At 37.5% G+C, this 24,000-nt stretch overlaps 1 protein-coding gene across 10 annotated transcripts in view; it reads right to left on the reverse strand.

Annotated features, from left to right (window-relative positions):
* LOC115209744 overlaps positions 1-24,000 on the reverse strand; it is a 129,504-nt gene that overhangs the window by 36,597 nt on the left and 68,907 nt on the right. For 8 of the 10 annotated variants that reach the window (XM_036500996.1, XM_036500999.1, XM_036500991.1 and 5 more), the window contains 4 exons: positions 13,778-13,942; positions 13,533-13,649; positions 13,160-13,299; positions 10,306-10,516 (listed from right to left, as the gene is read on the reverse strand). In XM_036500996.1, coding sequence (XP_036356889.1) covers positions 10,306-10,516; positions 13,160-13,299; positions 13,533-13,649; positions 13,778-13,942 — 633 coding nt within the window. The remainder of the gene's footprint in view (positions 1-10,305; positions 10,517-13,159; positions 13,300-13,532; positions 13,650-13,777; positions 13,943-24,000) is intronic. The other 2 variants (XM_036500994.1, XM_036500998.1) reach the window with 2 other exon arrangements.

A 24,000-nucleotide genomic window follows, 5' to 3' on the forward strand; every position in this document is an offset into this window, starting at 1 on the left:
TAATCCAAACATATATATATATACATATATATATATATCTATATATATATATATATATATATATATAATAATGTTAATCCAAACATATATATATATATATAATATATATATATATATATATTATATATATAATTTTAATCCAAACATATATATATATATATACACTTTATAATTAGGGTTCAGCAAAGATTTGCTTCACCACATAGCGAAGTTTAGAAATAGCAGTCAAAAAATCTTAGCTATTCCTTCTACTTTAAAAGGGGCTCCCAGAAAAACCAAAGTACTTGAGCCCCTTTTAAAGTAGAAGGAATAGCTAAGATTTTTTTTGACTGCTATTTCTAAACTTTGGTATGTGGTGAAGCAAATCTTTGCTGAACTCTAATTATAAAGTATTACTTAAGCTTACCATGAAATGGTCTTTTTCATGCCAAATTCTACTTGGTGAAATTACTGATTACTTCGTAATTAATTAATTTTACCCTTTGTTATTATATATATATATATATATATATATGAATATGTAGATATGAGTATGTAATATGAATATATATATATATATATATATATATATATATATATTATATATATATATATACTAGCAGTATCGCCCGGCGTTGCTCGGGTTGTAAGGGAAATAACTATATAAGCATTTTTAGAGAGTTACTTCCCTTATAGATGCCAATTCGGGCTTTCTTCGCCATTTCTGTTTTGGTGTCTTCAAGCCACGAAGTCGTTGTTCTAAAAGAACGCTGGTCTCCTTGACAACGCTTTACGGCGTTGATTTCCTTACACTCCCTTCCCCACAGCTTCACAAGGGAGGGAAGAAGGGGGAGAAGCAAACAGGTGCAGGTGTGACCATGGACGCCAACTCCGCCGCCATCGACACATGAAAAATTATGCATTAAAATGGAATAAAAAATTATGTTAAATTATTATTAAAATCGTAGACTCATCGTAGACGCGCGCTAATACTCAGACGGGCTCAATATGAATCACGACTATAAGATACCCGAATTTGGTTAAACTGCACAGCAAAATGTGGGAGTAGTTAGGAATCTAAATCGAAGGGGACAGACACTCACACAACTACAGTTTTATATATATAGATATATTGGTAAAAATGGTAAGATAACAAAAGAAATGAAAATATATATATATTCACGTTGCTGCAAAAACGAGGGGTATGTATATTTCAAACGGTATATATATTTCAAACGTTTTCCATGCTAGCGTGGGTTGGACTGTTCAACCAGGGTCTGGAAAGCCAGGAGACTGCACCAGGCTCCAGTCTGATCTGGCAGTGTTTCTATAGCTGGATGCCCTTCCTAATGCCAACCACTCCGTGAGTGTAGGGGGTTTTTTTACATGCCACCGGCACAGAAGCCAGTCAAGGTGGCGCTGACACATATTTATATCAGTATATATATACCACACACACACATATATATAGAGAATATATATATACATATCTATGTGTGTGTGTGTGTGTGTGTGTGTATGTATATATATATATATATAACGGGAAATAGACAAAAATGAAAATAGACAAAAGACGAAGGCAGGTGGAAAACAAACGAACAATTGTATTAGTATGGCGCTCAGGAAATATAAATAAAACTAGTCTTTAACGTTTCGAGTCTACGCTCTTCAACAGAAAGATATATATATACACATACATATGTGGAGGTGCGTGGCTTAGTGGTTAGGGTGTCAGCATCATGATCGTAAGATTGTGGTTTCGATTCCTGGACCAGGTGATGCGTTGTGTTCTTGAGCAAAACACTTCATTTCACGTTGCTCCAGTCCACCCAGCTGGCAAAAGTGAGTAACGCTGCGATGGATTGGCTTCCTGTCCAGCTGGGGAACACATACGCCATTGAAACCAGGAAACAGGGCCAATGAACCTGGCTAGGCTTTAAATGGACGTATTTATTTTATATATGTACTAGCAGTATCGCCCGGCGTTGCTCAGGTTTGTAAGGGAAATAACTATAAAGCATTTTTAGAGAGTTATAGGCAAAAAATAGCAAAAAAATGGAAAAAAATGATGGTAAATTTTTTGAGAGTAAAAAAAGGTGGAGTTGCGTCCCTTAGTTTGCGGTTTGTGTTTCTGATTCTCGACCCCCATGTCGAATTTATCGGTTTTTTCAGAACTGGGGGAACTTTTCTAAATTTTCGCTGCGTTAGTTTTGAATTATGACATTGGGCTATGTGTGTGTCAAGTTTCATCAGAATCGGTTGAAAGCCGTGGTCAGGGTGAGGGTACAAGCAAACAGACACACAGAAACACGCACAGACAAACTGCCGTTTATATAGAGAGAGATATAGTCCACACCTCTTCTACTCTACAGTAGATATGTAGATGACATTAATATCATACTTAGGACCAACTCTAGTGATGGTAATGTAGAAACTGAGAAGAACGTAATGGAGAGCACCCAGCAAATAGCTAACTCCATCCACCAAAGTATCGAGATAACTATAGATTACCCCACTAAGCAACCCAACAATAAACTCCCTGTACTTGATACTGAACTTTGGTTAGAGACTGTGAACTATAGAGTGCAGCGACTCCACTTCAATTACATGAAACCCATAACTTCAAAATATGTTGTTCACAAGAACTGAGCTTTGTCACACAATATGAAAATTAACATACTGATAGCAGACTTAGAATAATGAACAATGTGTCCCCATTATGCGAACCCTATGAAACAAAAAAACATATACAGAACTGCATGCAGTTCTCTAGATATGATCAGAAAGACAGGGTTCGAGTATACGGGGGGGGGGGGGGGGGGGCTAGAAAGAAATTAAACATTATACGTAATGATACCAGTGGTACCTGCCCTAGATATAGAAACAAAGAATGGAATAGGATACAAAGAACTTGTGACAAAGCAAACAGGGCGAACACGTGGTATAAAACCGACAAATATCAAGGAGTGATGTTTGTAGAGGCCACAGCCCATGATGAACTAGCCCATAGATTTAGAAAAGATCTGAAGGAGACCAAACTTGATTGCTGGAAACCCAGGGAACTCGGTCAGATCACAACTAAATAGGACGTACCCCTTTCAGAATACCGAATGCACCGATGATAACTGCATGGTATGTAGGATTAGCCCTGGCATTAACTGTAGAACTCAAAATGTAGTTTACAGCATAAGATGCACAGAAGGTGCTTGTAAAGACATGAACATGACATACATAGGGGAGACATCTAGGAGCATTGCGGAACAACTAAATGAACATCTGAGACAATATGACAACAAAAAACAGTCCTCCATACTCTACCACATGCCAAAGACCAACTTGGGTCAACTTGATATCCGCATCTTATCCAAGCACCCAAAAGACCCAACACTCAGACAAATACGGGAGTACATCCTTATAAACGAAACTTCCCCAATACTAAATAGGAAATATACATAGTAGATATCATACCTCCATACCCACAGTTTACACAGGTAGAGTAGAATAGTTAGTAGGCTGTTATGTAGATAGATGTATGTATGTGTGTGAGGGTATGTATGTGTATATGCACATGTATGTAAGCATGTGGATATGAAAATAAACAGATCAACATACAGTCAGATAGATACATAGGTTATATGAACAGACAAGCACACATACACAAATGGAGACTGAAACACATGAGCATATATACACAAACACTTTTTCTTCACACAAGGACACATATGGAGACATGTGTCCACACATATGGAGATACACATCCATACATACAAACATGGTACATAGTTGCAAAAAAAACACACACAGACATGCACACACAAGGAGACATAGGTGGATACATATACAAACACACGCTCACACACACACACACATACATAAAAAACACACAAACACGGACATGCAAGCACATTAATATGCAGAATACATACATACAGATGCACACACATACATACATATGCATACATACACATATATACATATACACACATGCATACACATATACATACATACATACATAGGCATACACACACTGACCCACACACATGCACACAAACAAAAAGGAAGGCAGTGCAAATAATGGGCAAAGTAAAGACTACTGAAAAGGTTGCAAGATGCAACGAAAAATTTAGGAAAAAAAAATAAGGAATAAGTGGAAATTTTACTGGTGAGTATGTTAAATTATAAGGCACAAAAAGAAAATTACTCTCCCCAGACACAACAGAATATGCTTCAACACACGAACTCACATAAAGAATCTTGCAAACCAAATCCCCAAACGAAACATATATATAAATATATATATATACATCATCATCGTTTAACATCCATTTTCCATGCTAGCATGGGGTGGATGGTTCGACCGGGGTCTGGGAAGCCAGGCGGCTGCACCAGGCTCCAGTCTGATCTGGCAGTGTTTCTACAGCTGGATGTCCTTCTTAATGCCAACCACTGCATGAGTGTAGTGGGTGCTTTTTACGTGCCACCGGCACAGAAGCTAGTCAGGGCGGCGTTGGTATCGGCCACATTCAGATGGTGCTTTTTATGTGCCACGGGCACGGGTATCACAAATACTATTTCCATTTGATTTTTATTTTGATGTACTTGACTCAATAGGTATCCTCATGCACAGCAGGTTGCCCTAAGATCCAAGGTAAGCACAGCAGGCCGTCCTGCGATCCAAGGTACTGTAGATAGGCTGGGGCTGTTAGGTGAAGCTGGTGCAGGAAACAGCCATGAACTCACGTTATTTGTCGGGTCTTCACAGTCACAGCGTATCTCCAGGTCCCGGTCTTTCGTCATTGCCTCTGTGAGGCCCAACATTCAAAGGTCATGCTTGACCACCTCATCCCATGTCTTCCTGGGTCTACTCTACCTCTACCCCAGATTCCTTCAACTGTTTGGAAGTGGCACTTCTTCACACATCTCTCCTCATGTATGTATATATATATATATATATGTGTGTGCATGTACTTGTATGTGCATGTTTGGTTACGTGTGTGTATGTATATATGTGTGTATATGTATGCATATATGTGTATGACTGTATACCCTTATCTGTTAAGAGTATACGCTTTTTCTATCACTTGTAAATTTATAATATACTCCTTCATATATTCGTTTGTTTCTACTTTTTTCTGATTGCCTCCCCTACTTCGGGCTACTTTCTGAGTAAGGTAACTCTCTTGAACATACCTGCTGGTCTTGTCTGTGATAGATGTTTTTTCCTTAAGCTCTCTTTGTTTTTTCTCTGCTTGTATGTACATTTTTACTTAAATATTGTAACTTTTTTCAAACACAGTCTTGCCTATCACTTTTAACCTCGTGTAATAAATATATTTTTTTCATTCTTCAATTTTAATATGCATAACTCTCTATGGTTTTTCTCTGCCAGTGCACTTGTTACGTTATATTCTACTATACACGTGGCCCTGTTTACATTATACTTCGTCTCGACCTGTTACCATTTTTTTAAGCATATCCATTAGATTTTTATTCTTATTTTTACGTTATAGTTTACTGCACATATAGACGTGCATACACATTGATGTATCTTGTCTTTTTTTCTCTTTCGTCTCTCTCACTATTATTATTGCTGTTATTTTTTCCCTTTTACAGGTTGCTTGTAAATATCCAATTTTTCCCTATTAGCACTTTTGTGTTCTCCCTTATTGTATCTTTATTTTATTAAACCTTTTTTGATGTCCTTCCAAAAATTCTTGACACTGATGAGAATGACAATGCATAAATTTAATTATAATTACTATAGTCGGACAAAAAAGGGGGAAGAAGAAAGCAAAAAACTCAAATTTGACCGCACCACAGCATGATTTTGAAAATACACATAACCATCGTTTGTTGAGATCGCATTCAGCCTGAGGTTGAATTGCTCGCCATCTACATAGCAGGTGACAAGGGTACTCAGGTTATTACTTATGGTGCGTGAAATCTTAATTTGATTAGAGTATGCCCATAATAATCCCTTACGGGCTTCCCCATTTAAAATTGAATTACAGCCGCTTTCTCTTAGCCTTAACTTCCAGATAATAAGCTCTGTTTTCTACCGCAAATTGATTGGGTTATCCCCACTTCACAAATGCCCTATGTTTTGCTAACTTGAATCCACTTTCCACTAATTAATCAGCCCGTGCACCAAACACCACAAAAAGCGTTTTCCCACGTAGGCACTTAGTCATCCTGTGCATGTATGTGCATGAGCGTGGCACTGTGTATGACCTTGAACGTATGCGTGCATGCTTTGGCACCCAGACTCAAACGCCTTTCTCAATTACACTTCGTGTTTCCATTACTGACCGCCAGTTTTTCTCATAAAATTCCACTTTACCTATCACTTTTACTTGGGTTGCCTGGCCATATTTTTGCCTAGCAACTCATCAATTAACACTTAATTAAAGCATCTGCTGCAGTTTGACGACAATTTTTTTGAGTAAAAATAGCCTTTTTGTGCTCGATATCAGTTCATATTCTGATTATTGCTTCTTTTGATTAACCAAAGTATTAATAAGATACCCTCATTTACACCTCTTGTGTATACAAGTCAATTGACAGAATCCCAGGCCCACAGGATGCTGCCCAATACCTGGTTGAGTTTTTGAACGCTTTGATGCCATTGGTGCTTCCACCTCACACTCTGCGGCTGAATTTGCGTCCGCCCGCACAGTGCAACAGCACATGTTTGGTCGTCAAGTCATTGTCCACTGACTTGATTGAGGCGACATATTTTCTGCACCATCAGACATTCCCTTCACTTTCTGTCGGACACAATTTCTGGTGAAGCCTTGCTTTGTGATGTCAACAAATCGCAGGGACAGATACTCTCAATCACAGGAATACAACTGGGCAAGCCCTGCTTTGCGTATGGGCAACTTTATGTTGCCTGCTTCCGCATTGGAAGTAGGAATGCCCTGTTTGCATATGCCCCTGAGGGTAAAACCTGCAATATTGTTAACGAGATTTTGGTTAAGCATTTATAAATGCATTGGTATACCAATTCTATCCTCACCGAAAAGAATTCTCACTTTGTCAGATGTTTATTAAGTTAGGTTAAAGGGCTAGGTCCCTTTTTGTGAAGGCTGTCGGTAAGTTTTGGTAAGTTTCGCCAATGCAGATCTCCAAGGCTACATTCTTCAATGGTCCTTAATGAACTTATAACTATTGACCTTACTGTGTTACTTGCTTCAATGCGTCATACTCATAAAATCACTCTGAATGCTGTTTTTTGTACTCTAATTGCTCTGCCTTTTCACCGGAATCAGCACTTTTCTTCCCACCTTTGCAGTTCACTTATAGGACGACGGGGTTAGGTGTCAAAAGGCTAGCATGTGCAACTTGATAACCTCTGCCAATCAAACTCCCAGCCCATGCGTTCCCGTCGCGACACTGACTGCGTACAACTGGGTTGGGTGTGAAACCAAAACTCGACAAATGAGATTTATGTGTATTTTCAAAATCATGCTATTTTGTGGCCAAATTCGAGTTTTTCGCTTTCTTCTGCCTCCTTTTTTGTCCAACTAATAGCATGTGCACAGTCCTGCTAATTTTCCATGATTATGCCATTCCAGGTGTGAAAACAGAAGTCCAACGAATATTAATTACTCTCATTAAAAGCGCCAACTAGCTCATAAACAACAAAACTGGCTCAGGCTGAAATGTGATAAGAAATTTAGCTCTTGATTTAGTGAGAAATTTTCACTGCGATCTGGCAATGAACAACAAGCACTAGCCGGCTCATAGTACTAGTATATATATATATGTATATGTGTGTGTATATATATATATATGTGTGTGAATATATATGTGTGTGTGTGTGTGCATGTGTGTGTGAATATTTATTGAGATTATCAACCATCGCACAAACAGTAACTCTGAGCACCTCTTCAAACTCTACCCATTTAACACCCGTGGACATATTTACAAAGTAAGAAAACAGCACAGCTCCCATGACTTCAGGAAACATTTTTTCACGCTGAGAGTTGCTGAAGCATGGAACAAACTGCCGGCATCGGTTGTTAGTTGTCGGAGCACTGCATCCTTCAAAACTTCCATGCTTCCTGAGATTCGCCAACACTACACTTGATTTTCTCCCCTCCATACACACACAAGGATGTATCTGACTCATACATTGTACGCTTTCCAGACATTTCTACATTACTGCATGTACTTTATATGCACTTTCTGACAAGTTGTGGGGCACCTGAGCACTGTATACAATAATTTCATTATTATTATATATATACTCTGTGTAGATTAATTATAAACTTAGAGCACTCAGCGCAAAACTCCACCAAATGAGAATATCTGAAATGAACTTGACTGCTCTCACAAACCAGAATACTAAAAGTGAACTTGACCGCTCTCAATAATTAAGTAAAACAACCAGAAAAATAATGCAGAATCCCCTTCCTCTACTGGACCGATCCTAGAATCTAATCAGTTTGTGCCAGTCTCAAGGCCAAACATCCTTGAAAGTTTCATCTGAATCCACCCAGCCCTTCTTGAAATATCTTTTCCACAGACAGACAAACAAACATGACTGAAAACAATATCTCCATCTTCGCTAAGGCGGAGTCAACTAGACAACAATAATTAATTCATATATCATTTGGATTAGATGTCACTTTACAATCTCAGTATTCGAAGTTATTGAACACCTTAAATACTATTACAAGGAAAATATAACAGTTATATATCACAAGTAGCAAATGTATGACTACCAATGATACATGATCTATCATAATTTGCTATAGTTCAAAATAGTGCAATTAATTAGAATTACTTTGAAATTAAATGTTTAATATTGTAATTTGAGCATCTTAAGAATCATACCTATGTGCATATCCTAGACTCATACATATATTAAGTACCTTACTCTGTAATGGGTGCAAGTATTTGTTTTATTTTATTTTTTTATTTATCTTTAACCAATAGCAGATAACTATATGTGCAATGTGTGTGTGTGTGTGCGCGCGTCCGCGCGTGCGCATTTCTAACATACAAATACACACACTGATAGAGACCCATACACATACATGTCTCAAAGCATTCAGCAGCAAAATAGCCCTATTCTTCTCACAATGCTTAATACAGCAATCTCAAAATGTTTGGACAAACCATAATGAAAAGAACTGCATAAAAATGAAGTGTTTGTGTTGTCTTGAAGAATAGAATATAGGATTTGGGCAAACACATGAAAATTTCTACATTATCAATTCTGTAATAAATTTTAAAAGATAATCACTGATCTAATGGCAGAGATATCACTTAAATATTAATCAAATGGTGTTTCAAAAGAACTCAGTTGCTTTGTTCACTGTTTCTTGTCTGATCTTTTTATCAAGCTACTCTGTTGATTTGTATACTGGAGATACACTTAACCAATCTCTCATTCATACACATACTTCTGAGTATGACATTCACGCATCCAATTTTGTTTTCATTGTTACTTAAAAAGGCATAGGCAAGGCAAAAAATGTGGTTAGAAAGTTCATTTCTTAATCCTGTGGTTTAATGTTTGGTGTGTATGACCCTTTAGCAAGTGCCAACCAATACACTAATTAATGCTTTATGAGTGAAATTGGTAGACAGAAACTGAACAAAGCCAGTCAGGTGGCAAGGGATGCATTTGCATGTGTGTGTGTTTTCGTGTTTTCATCATGACACCGCAAGAGTAAAACATGAGCAGCATTTACACCTTCTGTAAATATGTTCCATAGCTTGACAAGTTTCATCAATTTCAACAAGTGATAACCGGTGAAAAGAACGCCATACTGGAAAACAAAGGTTTTTAACACAAAGAACATCCATCCAGACAATATTGTCTCATTAAGTTTCATCCAATGCATGCCAGCATGGAAAAAAACAGCTGTGGCAATGACAACAACAATGACAGTAACTCAGTTCATCCCTAATTTTGTTTCTATTGTCATTCAGATCATATATAACACATCGTTTTTCATACATTTTTATCCAATAACAGCCTGACTCATTTTTTCAGAGCCACAATTCGTTTGATGAAGATACATCTAGATCACGAACTACACTAGACCTATTAAGTACAATACTATTATATAATTTTGTTTTCAATCTGCATTTTGAAGAAACTAATGTAATGTACCTTGAAGATCATTGTTTATTTTAAAACAAAGAAATCAGTTTCTTCAAAACAAAAAAATAAATTTATAAAATTGTTTCCAAGAAAATTTAGAATAATCCTCCTTAATGTATGTGAATTTCAGTATCTAAATAAAGAAAACTCGTTAAGCAAAACTGACTGGATATATATGAAAAAAAGAAATTTTAATTATCACTTACCAACAATAGGCTGCATTTCTTCTGACTGTTCAGAGACATTAGTTCCTGGTGCAGGTGATGATGAACCAATGGGAGTTTCTTCGCACAAATCTTTTATGTCTGCATTTGCATATTTATGAGAGAAACCTGCAGATTCCCCTTCACTATCACTATCCAGTTTTTCTTTAGAGTCTTTACATTTATCAAGAAGTATTTTACCGAAAAAGGCTTCCTAAAATTAAAAAATAAAAGAATTATATTAAGAACGAATAATTCATAATTTGTTTTACTGAAAAAATAGCAATTCAATCAGAGAACAGAGTTATGCCTCAATACAAAAGAGAAAACATACACATTTTTTTTTCAAAAATACATATACTTTATATACCTTAAAATGTATGCATTTTGTTTTTCAATATATACCAGATGCTCTGGGTATTAGTGAAGAAAATTTCGTAAGACAAATAGATGACCTAATATAATGTTATGAAGCATGCAAATTTTAACTTTCCTTCTTCGAGGTTAGACAACAGTTGGAAGTCTCGACCTTGATGCATCATCCATGGCCAAGAGAAAGAAAAATATTTCCTATGATCAAGCATTATCAGGATGATTAAGTTAAGTTCATCTAGCAGGTTCAGGACATCAACAACAACAACAACCCAATGGAGACCACCAATGAGCACTTTAAGGGTGGCAGAATCCTTCATCAGATGTGGTGAATGAGGACATCTGGTACATGATGAAGAGAGGGCAGTTGATGACTGACAAGATCTGGGAGAACTATGTAATCATGTCTTTTGACCACAAGGCCATTTAGTAACTTCAAAGTAAGGACTCAGATCATGACGACCTGTCCAGCTCATGTCAGAAGAGAAAGCATACATAGAATGATGAACAAGTGAGAAGTTATTATTCCAAGATTATGCAGTATTTTATTTCTCAGATGCAAACAGAAATACGAAAGAGGAGTTGGATTTAATTAAAGAGAAATTTATTAAGACTAAGATCCCTAAAGAGTAATAAACTAAAATGAGAAAATTAGCAAAAATCTTGAAAATGCTTATCAATATGATTTTAATAGATAAGGTAAAAAGTAATAAATTAAATAGCATTTTAAAATAACTAAGGAACTTCCTAGACTTTTAAAGTCTAGTACTGCAAGTAACCACAACCATTGTGTCCTGAAGCACACATAACGCCAATTCAAATAGTGCTATTGTTTGAAGCCAAAAAAAACAGGAACTAAGCACTGTCTATAAAAAAAAAAAAAACATCCTCTTCACACCATATATATTCATATTTTGAACTTGTTAAGTAAATTTCTTTGGATTTTTCAATTTTTGAGCATCACAACAGATAGTTAGAAATCTGTGATACTATTTATTAATTTATTTATCATTATTATTTGTGAATGACTTAATTAGAGAAATACAGCTTGAACTTGGAAAAAATAAAATATTTCAGTGTTATCGACACACACCAACATTTAAGAATTCTGAGCAGAAGTGGAATTATTATGTAGGGATTATTGCAGCAATGCTTTCATTAGTGAATGGTACACATTAAAAGAAAATTCATAAATTTACTGATATATGTAAAATGTAGGATACTGGTGGGTTTCATCATAATCATTTAATCCTAATCATCCACATTCCAGGCTGGCATATGTCAGATGGTTCAATAGGATATGACAAACCATGGGACTGCATCAACGAATCAAATTTACAGTGTAATGGGCATTTCTTTTATAGTACCAGCACTAATGAGATCACCAAGTAACTCACAGAGCAAAACATCCTCTTGACTGAGAGGTGGTATAATAGAGAGAGGGGTAACTTTATGCCTAGTGTTGAAAGGCTAAAATATGCTAAGACAAGAACAGGTGCGTTGCTGTAAAGGAAATACATGATTACCCCCACATTAAAGATGAGTAGGAATTACTGTCAAGAGAGGTAATGGTGTTGATGAGGTAACAGGGTACCAAAAGGTGAGTAGAAGAGAGAATAGGAACAAAGCATTAGGAAGGGCAAGTTCATAAGAGTGAGGAGAACAACAGAACATAGTGAATGGTAAAGTGTAGTTTTCAGTAAATATGTGATGGAGAAGATAGAAGAAAAAGAAGTGACTCGGGAAGGAAGAGGTGATAAGTGGCAGCACAGTAATGTGAGTAGTGTAGCTTTCAAGTTACAGAGACTACTGGAGTATAAATTCAGCTTGGAGACAAGAAGTTGATGTCAAGGGATTAATATTTTGAAATATATACGAAAACCGGTGTAATCAACTTGTCTGTATTTAACTTACCTCAACAGGTGAAAGTGATATCACAGGAGGTAAAAATAACATTTACAATATACACCAACATTCATTACATCCTATCACTAAATTTTTTCTTAATTTATGAAATCTTTTTATAATTTTTATACTGGATTAAGAGTATTTCATCGAAATCTTTAGTTTTCAACAGGAAAAGGAAATTTATAAGAGTGAAAATAGAGGAATTTAAGAGTTAAACGTTCTACATTGTATAAGATGTGGTTCAAAGTGTAACTGAGCTGAATGTTTTTGCAAAACCTGTTTTTTATCTATATTAACTCAAAAAGGGGTGTTCACAGTATTTATAGATTCTCTTACATTGGTGTAGAAGTATAATTGCATGATGTTTATATAATTAATGTTTAGTTTCGATGCTGACACTTAACAGAGTATAAAAGAATTTCTAGAGATACAAACATATATATGCTGACAAGAGCATTTCAATGCTTATAACCTACTTTAAAAATAATTCATCATTTCACATAATTTTATGTAATTTTTAATAAAATATTTTTCATACTAAAATCAATTTTCCAAAAGTAAAAATTCAATATTTTACCTGAAGATAAGATGGGAAACTATCTTCTAGTTGACTTTTCCTTTTCTGTCGGCGACGTTTCTTTATTTTGTCTGACATCAGTCCACTGATTGATGAATCTGTGATTGAAGACGGTCCTTCATCAATGCAGCTACCCTCAACTAAAATTGAAGAAAATAAGTTTATGTAAATATTAAATCATAAAAACAATACTATATCAGACTACATAATACACTCATCACTCACACAATTATAAAAGTCCGTAACTAAAGAAGTTAATTCATTAAAATATCTTTTCAAATGTTTGAAATTAAATAGTTTGTCTAACTACCTAACGGTAAATGCTTTTTTTATATAATTAAGAACTTGAAATTAACAATCCTTTTGTACTAACTTGTATTTCCTATTTCTGATTTCAATAGATCTTCATTAACATCAACCTGACGAGATGGTGACTGACGGCTTGCGGTCAGGCGTACATTTCTTTGCCGAACTATAAAACCACCCACTCCTGTAATCAAAACATTTATAGACGGAATGTTAATAAACCAATTCCAACTAAGAATTATTTAATGCTGAAGATAAAATTCCATCAACGAAATGATGAAAATCTAATCAAGACCCAACACCTTAACTTACCAAGACCTAATTGCTTTCTTTGTCTCTTTTTCTTAATCATTTCTTCACCATTTCCTTCTTCCATTTTAATTTCATCATATTGAGAAATAACTGTTGACTGAGATGATCTGAAGACTGAATCAGAATCCATATCAGATCCTTTTATGTCAGTCGAAATCTCCATATCTAAAATAAATTAATTTAAAAGAACACATCATTCTTAAATTAATCTTACATTAAGAAAAAATTTCTTAATTGGAGTTCTTTAAGAGAAGCCATGAAAATGAAGCAAAACCTACTCCCATATACTAAAAAAACTCAGTATCAGTGGTACAAAATATAAAAAAGAATATACTTTTGCACTGCTGTATAGCTAACCTCTCATTACTTATTACATCACTTATGTTCATCACACTCTCTAGAAAAATGACGGGGTGTCATTTAAAGCAGAAATTATAAATATATACACAACAGTGAGTAGATTTGGCAGATGGAAACTGAAAATAGCCCATCATTCATGTGTGTGAGTGTGTGTGTGTGTTTGTGTGTGTATGTATATATATATATATATGGTACATGTACAATATATATATACACACATACAAATTTATACACAGAAACATATACATAAATGCACATATACATACATATACACACATACAAGACACACATAAACACATAATAAATGTATATATGCATATATATCATATACAACAACAGACAACTTCCATGTTCCATACAGGTCGGACAATCTGACAGGGCACAAACGATTCAAGAACTGTATCACACTCTTGTGTCTGCTTTGGCATGGCTTTTAAGATCGGATGCCCTTCCTAACTCAAACCACTTTACACTGTAATAGGTACTTTTTTTCATACCACCAGTATAAGTGAGATCACTGTGCAGTTTGCAAGACTACAAGCAATGAGTGGGGAGGAGATGAAGGCTGAAAGTATGAAAGAAGGGGCCAGATCAGAACAGGTTTCTTGTTGTAGAGGAGCTACATGACTACACATTTTAAAGGAGATGATGGGAGTGATGAGGTGAGACTAGAATGAGATAAAAATAGTGGTGATAAAGAGTATAGGTGGACTCTCAAAATACAAGATGAGTAGAAGTGAGAGGGGAAAGAGGAACCAGGAGTGTGGTTGGTGGAAGTTGCAAGAGTATATGGGAAGGTGAGAGCTGAGAGAAGTGACGGTAGGTGATAACTGTAAAGATTGAGGCGGGTTGATGAGTGGGTGTAGTTAGCAGTGGCTAAAGGGTGGAGAATGAGTTTAGAGAGGTAAAAGTAAGTAGAAGATAGATGACTGTGTAGAAAAAAAGGAAAGTACAGCAGAATGGTAACGATTATACAGCAGATAAGGTAAGTACAAGAGATGACAGGTTTTTGGGTAGGTTATGAGTTGGGGGAGAGGAACAATGTAGTGCACAAGGCATGAGAGACATTGGTGAAGGAGAGACAATTTAGTGTCTCAGTGGGGAGTGTGTGATGATAAATGTAAAGTGTGACTGGAGAGAACAGTATTAATGGATGAAGGATGGATAGCAAGCGAAATGGTTCTAAGTAACATGGAAGAGCCACAGTTAGAGATGATGGGTAGCAATAGGGGTTTGGAGGAGGAAATTGAGCAAAGGGCCCAGTTGCACATATATAACACTGCACTTAGCTGTTTTGCCAAGCTGGCTAGTCTTCTCAAGGACCCCTACATATATAATCAAACACATGTGTGTGTGTGTGTGTATATATATATATATATAATCAAAAGTAAGCAACAAGAATAACTTCGGTAATTTGGTACGATCGTTTCATGCTACATCATTTTATCAAATATTGTAAGTATTACAACAGTTTTAAAATGTTCAGCAATCATCAGCCATTAATAGGGGTTTTCCATTAATACATAATTTTCATATCAATTGATAACATTATAGAGAAGGTAGGTATACAGACAAAGATGTCGATTTATATGGATAACGCCATACAACATTCTGGTGCATCTAACTTAAGTACCATATTCATTTGAATCTAAATTTTGCTGAACTTATATATATTTATATATGTATAAATATATATATACACATACAAAATGATACACAGCACTAATGATGTCCACAAGATTAAGAGTGTCATTCAACTCAGTAAGACTACAGGAGCTTTATGCTAGGTAGTGAAAGAGAAGATTAAGAATGCATGGCTGCCCAAATTACACATCAATGGGAGGGAGTAATTGGTATGTGTCTACAAAGAGAGATAAAGATAGTAGTGATGAGTTGTTAGGGTAGATCTTGAGGGGTATGATCAGGAAGATTGGGTGATTAAATTTTGTAAGAGTGTATGGTGAGAGTGATGCATTGTTTGAGATGAGGTAAAAGTGCAAACACACTGAATGAAACGCACAGACTGAGGTAGGGGGTGGGTGGTCAACGTTAAATATGAGTCAGCTGGAAGATAGTGGAGAGCAGATAAGTAAAGATAGGGTACAATTACAGGGTCAATGTAGTGACCCACAAGTAGTGGTCAGTGAGTTAGGCAAAAAGGTCAAAAGAAAGTTGGTGCTGACTTGCAGGACAGAAAGGATGAACCACAGCAGAACAGTAACAATATAGCTTACAAGAGGAGAAGAGAAAGGCAGATGGTGCATAGATAGGTAGATTGCAATTGTGTGAAGAAAATGACACAGTGTATAGAGAGTAAGAAATGTGTGGTGATTTGGGCAAATCAACAGGAAGTGGTTCAATGGAGACTAGAGAAACAGAGATGGTGATAGGATCAAGTCAACAGGATTCAGTGGAAACAGACAGATAATTTGGTCGCACAGAATGATAAGGTGATCAATGTAAAGTGTGAATGGAAAGGAACATTATTTAAGAACAAAATGCTACTGGGTAGAGAAAAAAGTAACTGGTATCCCTGAAATGATGATAAGTAATTCCACTTTCATTTACTAATTGCAGATACTGCACTAAAGTAAGCGATGGAGAGAACAGCAATATAGACATGAGGGGGGAGTGGAGTGAAAAGTTTGATGAAAAAATTGGAGGGGCCAAATGTAGAGTACAGAACCTCAGTTTTGCCATGATGAGCAGGTCTTGTCAAGCACTGAATATCATTAGTTGTCCCTTAGTAAGTTTCAAAGTCCCTAGATCAACCTTCACCACTGTGTCCCATATCTTCCTGGATCTCCCTCTTCCACAAGTTCAACCAACCTTTAGTAATCAGCACATTCTCTATCATAAGCATTACATGACCATACTAGCAGTCTTCTCTCTTACATACAACTGATTCCTTTTATGCCCTATTTTTCTATTAACACATCTGTCCAAAAACAAACATCATACAAACTGCCTTTCACACAGAGAGAAACCTTTTGCTGCCAACAAAAGAAATGGCTCTCTGAACTTTCTCCAGCAGGTTCTTATGCTAGAAACTATACTTTTGAAACAAACTCTTCCGCCTAGGTAACAGGAGCTATCTACCACATCTGGAGATAACCCTGAGCATTTGAGAAAGTCTTTTCCTCATGCATTCTTAAATTTTATTGCTCTTGCACATCTGCCACATCTAAAAATTTACTTTCTCTGATACCACTACACTTTGCGTATCCACCACTTGTATTGGGTACTCCATTTGGAATGTCTACCAACACCTTTTCTACATATTGAGCAAGGTCAGTTCCATGACAATAGCAAAGTTCTGTCTTTCCCTGCTTACTAAAACTTTGGTTTTTGCGAAGTTAACTTTGAGGCCTTTTGATTCCATGTCTTGCTTCCACACAAAGAGTTTTTCTAATCCCACTACAGACTCAGCTATAAGAAAAAAATTTAGCATAAAGCAGTTCCCATAAGCAACCAGTCTTAAACTCGTTTGTTTTAGCCAGAAGGAAGGGGATATGACAAGACTGAGAATCAAAGCCTTGGTGAATGCTTACAAGTACACTAAATTTGTTGCTCTATTCATTAACTCTCATCTTATGAAGATCAAATCTGTAAATGACTTCCACAGCACTCACAAGTCATTCATCTACCCACTAGCTTCTTCAGTGACAACCTGATCAGAAAACAAGGGATCCTATTGAAGACTTTCACCAGGTCAATGAAAGCTATGTACAGTTGCCTACTTTAAAGTCAAGTATTTCTCCTGCAGTTGCCTCACTAGGAAGATGGCATCTGTAATACTTTGCCCTGGCACAAACCAAACTACATCCCACCTAGTCTACCTCTTTAATTAATCGAGCCATAATGTTCCCACAAATACTAAGACCAAACCAGCAATTTAATACAGCAACAATTCTTCTAAGATACTTTCTTCAGACTTATACCAATCGAGTAGTTTACATAATGAATATTTTAGAAATAGATGTTACTATCTCTAACTGATGAATGCAAAGCATGTTTTCTCATGCACAGCATGAAATCAGCTGATATTGGGGTATGTAAACTATCTCCAAATTCCATCCTGAAGCTAGGCCTATTTTTTAAAATATTCACTGCATTATTCATGTGTGTATTTATCGTAGTATTGCTGGTTTTTGAAGCTTTCATCTTTGGAAAGGGGTATTTTTACCCTTTTTTTATTCAAATATTTCATATTATATCTGTTTAGGTAGAAGTTTTGCTAACAACCTCATTATTACTGTTTTTAACAGTAATAATGCCTTATATATATACGCGTGTGTATATCACTTTGATCACTTTGACCGACCAGTCCATCAGGCATCCATTTGACACCGCTGGTCACAGCACGCTGTTCACTCCTCTCTGGATCACGCCTTTCTCATCCACGTAATCCCAATCATCCTCTTGAAATCGTCACTCCACCGTCGTGGAGGTCTTCCGGGTAGTCTTTTCTGCTTACGCAGGTACCACTCAACAACTGCGTGCGTCCACCGATTATCGGTGAGCCAGGCGACGTGTCCAGCCCATCTATACTTGCTGCAAGTATACTCTGCGATGACATCTCTCACGCCGGACTTCTTTCTGATGATGTTGCTATTTATGTGCTCTCTCAACGAGATACCAAGCATTGACCTTTCCATGGCTCTTTGAGCCGTTATCAGTCTTTGCTCTTCTCTTTTGTGGTAGCCCATGATTCACTACCATATAACATTGCAGGCAGATCTGCACTGTTAATGAGGTTGGCGCGGGTGGTCCTGTCCAACCTTCCCTTGAGCACATCCCTTATGCCATTGAACGCCTTCCATCCGGCCCTTACTCTCTTTTGAGATCTCCTTTTTGATATCCCAGCACATATTTACTTCCTGTCCCAGGTAGACATATTCTCTCACCTCCTCTATTTCATCACTGCCGATCACCATTCGACCTGTTGGTACGTTGTCTGACCGCATGAACTTTGTTTTCATGCGGTTCATCTTGAGACCTACTGCAGAACTTTTGATGTCGAGCTCCGTCAGCATGGTCTGAAGCTGATCCATGTTTTCAGCGATGAGTACGATGTTGTCAGCGAAACAGAGGTGAGTGAGGAGCTCGCCATTGATGTTCGAGACATGCAGTGAAAAGTTTTGGGGAGATTGTATCTCTTTGCTTCACTCCCTTCTCGACCGGCACTCGTATGGGTGATGACAGTAGAGCTATGTCGGTGGTGCATCCGGAATTTGCCTCTCTGAGCAGCTGCACATATTGCCCTTCGATTCCTTGCCTCTGCAGCGAGTTCAGCACTGCGTTGGTTTCGACACTATCGAAGGCCTTCTCATAATCTATAAACGCAACGCAAAGAGGCAGCTTGTACTCATTTGCTTGCTCAAGCAGTTGCATTAGAGCAAATATATGGTCCATTGTGCTGTAGTTCTTCCGGAAGCCTGCTTGCTCCCTCGGTTGTTGTTCGTCGAGACAACGTGACAACCTGTTCAGAATGATCTTCGTGAACAGCTTGTACACGTGAGACAGCAGGCATATGGGTCGGTAGTTCTTTAGATCTTCTCTGTCGCCCTTCTTATACAGCAGGATGGTATTTGACTCTTTCCACTGCGAGGGAATTCTTCCCTCGTCTAGATAGTGCGTAAATCGCTCAGCGAGGATTTTCCAGAGCTGCTCTCAAAGTCATTCTTTAGTTGCTGACGAATCACTCTGCTGAGAAGGGAATATTCAAAGTGATCTTCAATAGTCCTCATCATATTTTTCCTCTTCTCGAGCAACTTCATAGTTTCTTCCGAGATTCTTCCCTTCTTTTCTCTTGGGCATACACCCTTAGCCTTCCTCAAACACTCCTTCAATTTCCCTATCAGTGAGTTGTAGTCATCGTCTATGTCATCTCCTTGGCACCAGTCTTCCTGCATGATGGCTTCCTATATATACAAGTGTGTGTGTATATATATATATATATATATACGTATATATATATGTATATATATACGTATATATATGTATATATACGTATATATATATATATGTATATATACGTATATATATGTATATATACGTATATATATATATATGTATATATACGTATATATATATATGTATATATACGTATATATATACGTATATATACGTATATATATATATGTATATATACGTATATATATACGTATATACGTATATATATATATGTATATATACGTATATATATATGTATATATACGTATATATATACGTATATATACGTATATATATACGTATATATATATATATATTGTTATATTTCGGAATGGTCATATTGCCAGTTTAGCCAATAAAAACACACGCACTATATATTTGGTGTTATTTTGCTTCAGTGATATTTATTTTTTACATTAATCTTAATCTTATTTCGGCCAAAGTTCTTTCGTCACACTCCTGTGACCGCATCAGTGGTCCTTTGTTTTCTTCTCACTTATTTGTGTCTCTCCTTACTAACCGTCAGCCATTTTGTATTTCTATTGTATGTCTTCATACAATAGAAATAAGATTAAGATTAATGTAAAAAATAAATATCACTGAAGCAAAATAACACCAAATATATAGTGCATGTGCTTTTATTGGCTAAACTGGCAATATGACCATTCCGAAATATAACAATATCTGTTTCAACACACGACTTCACATAAAAAATCTTGCACAACAAATATTTAAACGTATATATATATATATATGTGTATATATACGTAGTGTAGTGTGGTGTGATGTTGTGGGGAGGTGGGGAAGGCGAGAGTGGGGAAAGCACAGGTGGGGAGGTGAGAGTGGGGAAAGCACAGGCGGGGTGTGGGTTCGGCTGGGGGGTGGGGTAGAGTGGGGGTTGTGGGTAGATGGAGGGTGGGTTTAGAGGTGAGATGTGTGGGGAGGGGTGTGGGATAGGGGTGAGGTATGTGGGGGAGAGGTGTGGGATAGGGGTGAGGTATGCGGGGGGAGATGGGAAGGCTAGGGAAGATGGAGTAGGGGTATTCATTTTACAAGATTCTTGAGTATGTCAAAAGCGTTAACCAGGTAAAATCCCTGCCAAAGCAGATGACCGTCATGGTTTCCTTTTCTCTGGCTCTGAACGTTCTCAGGATTCACCCAGCCAGTCCTCTGAACTTTGTTGCCTTCCTGGTAATGTGCACATGGAAAGAACTATCATCACTCATGTTGATACCCAGGTCCCTCACAGATTTAGGCACTGGGATTGTAATCCCTGGTGAACCAGTGTACCCTGTAAGTTTTATATTCAGTTTTGGACACTGGTGGCGCAGGGTTTGGAATTTTTCAGCATTAAACTGCATATTATTATCCTCAACCCATCTGTAAATTGAGTCCAACTCCTGCTGCAGGTATGCAACATCACTGCGGTTCTGTATTTTCAGCCAGACTTTCATATCGTCTGCGTAGCTAGCAAGGGTAGCTATCCGGGCAGTTGAGGGCCACTATGAAAAGCAGTGGTCCCAAGACAGTGCGCTGTGGAACACCACTCACTATTTATGTTTTCATTGAGGTGGTTACATTGGCCAATAGTGCTTGACTTCTAGCTTTCAGAAAGTCATATAACCACTCTCCAAGTTTTCTAGGTATGCCAAGATCACACGGTTTCTGGCATATCATACCGTGATTCACTTTATCAAAAGCTTTTGCAAAATCAAAGTATATTATGTCCACATTTGAGTTGCTGAGTAACTGACTCAACACCCAGTCATAGTGCTGTAATAGCTGGGTCAGACAGCTCCTACCTGGTCAAAAGTTGTGCTGTGTATCACTCAACAAGTTATTTTCTTCAAGGAATGCGATTAGTTTCCCTCTGACTATCCTTTCCATGACTTTGCTGATGTGTGAAGTCAGAGAGATAGGCCTATAGTTTTTGACATCTGCTCTGCTTCCCACTTTATGGATTGAGCATAGTATTCCCTCCTTCAGCTTGCTTGGCAGCCTGCCATTTCCAAGAAAGCTCTGGAAGAGAATCTGCAAAGGTTTTGCCGGGGCACACTTACATGATTTGAGAAAGATTGCTGGGGAAACCATCAGGACCCACAGTTGAGTTTGCATCCACCTCATCTATGGCTAGTAGTATATCTTCTTCGCCAATGTCAATGTTATTCTTCGTAACTGCCCCACTGATTATAGGTGAGGTGGCAAAGAAATCCACTGGTTTGTTCACATGTCTGTGTTCCAAGGGAATGGTAGAGGAACTTTTGAACTGATCATTTAGTACCTCACTGATCCTCGTTAGACTATCAGTGAAGGAGCCATCCTTTTGGAAGAGGGGTCCTATCTTGCAGCATACTGAGGCTGTTTCTTTCACATAATGAAAGAAGGCCTTTGGGTTTGACTCAGGTTTCTTTGTCTGATCTCTCAATCTCTCTCTCGCATAGGATTGTTGCAGGCTTTTTTCAATCTCCATCAGTATTGGTTTTAGGCAGGACTTTTCACTACTTTTGGAATGTTGATTGAAGCGATTTGCAAACTTTATCTGTCATTGAATGAGAGCCTACCTCTCCCTAGGAATCTTGTGCTTTTCTGTGTTGGCCTTGTATTTTGAGACATATTTCTGCATAACTTCCTCTCTCTGTCTCTTCACTTCTCTCCATTACGCCTCTTTCTCTGTCTCTTCACTTCTCTCTGTCACATCACACCATCTTTCCTATCTCAGCCTCTTAATCTTCCTAAATATATAGACGCAAACTTTCTCCTCTCACTCTCTCTTATTCTCTCAACCACTCAATCTCTCTAAATACATAGACACTTTCTTTCTCTATTTCTTCTCTACCCTCTATCATACTGTTAAATTTTAAATATAATTAGATAAATACATAAATAAAATATCAAAAAAAAAATGTCCAGAACCTGGAGGAGCATGGAATTGGCATTGTTTTTGAGAGCCTGGTACTATGCTGATGGAGATAATCCAAACAACATAATTACAGCTGCGCTGAAGAGCAATGGTTACACAAAGACGTTAGCACAGATAGAGCGAAAGAAGCAGGAGTTTATATGCTCCTATGCACTCATAAGATCCCATATCAAGACTCTTGATGCCATCTTTGACAACGAACAAAGCAAAGATGACAAGGATGGAGGCATGGATGCAGATGAAAGATGTCACCCCCACTTGGTAGACACCCAGGACAACAAAGAAGATTCAAGTGAGAAACCTGCTCAGGAAGTAAACCCAAGTGCAAGTGCCCCTACCAGCATCAAATGGCAAAACTACGGAGATGAAAGAGCCCAAAAAGAAGGAAAAACTAAAAGAAAAACAGCCACAGAAGGAAAAACTAAAACTCAAACAAAACCAAAAGATGAAACAGCCAAAGAAAGAAGCAAACCTGACTATCCATATACCAAAAAGGATAGAAAGAGACAGCACACATGAATGTGTAAATTCTACCTGAAAGGTGTCTGCTGGCATGGAGAGGAAGGTGCAAGCTGCCGTTTTGTACACCAAAGACCCTGCCACATAAACATGAAACAGAGCGGAAACCACCTACCAAAAGGAAAAGGAAAGGACTACGCATCACCTGCCCCAAAACGGAGGTATACAGATGTAGTGCATTACAAACCATCAACATGTTATTGAAAGGGCAGCTGCTGAACAGGAATCTTTTTTGTGTATGGCGCAAAAGATTGTACAGCAGCTAACCTGGCTCCATCAAATTCAAACTCACAGATGGGACTATCCACAATACACAAGACCACCACATCAAATAGACCCAAGGTGGACACCACTGGCAACAACACACACATCACCTTGATGCTCCTACTGAACATCAGAGGACTGCTAACACTCAGTAACAGGACAAAAATCCCTTTCTTGAGAGACTTTGTTGCATGCAATCAAGTCT

This window comes from Octopus sinensis, linkage group LG3, assembly GCF_006345805.1.
Source record: "Octopus sinensis linkage group LG3, ASM634580v1, whole genome shotgun sequence".
NCBI lineage: Eukaryota > Metazoa > Mollusca > Cephalopoda > Octopoda > Octopodidae > Octopus > Octopus sinensis.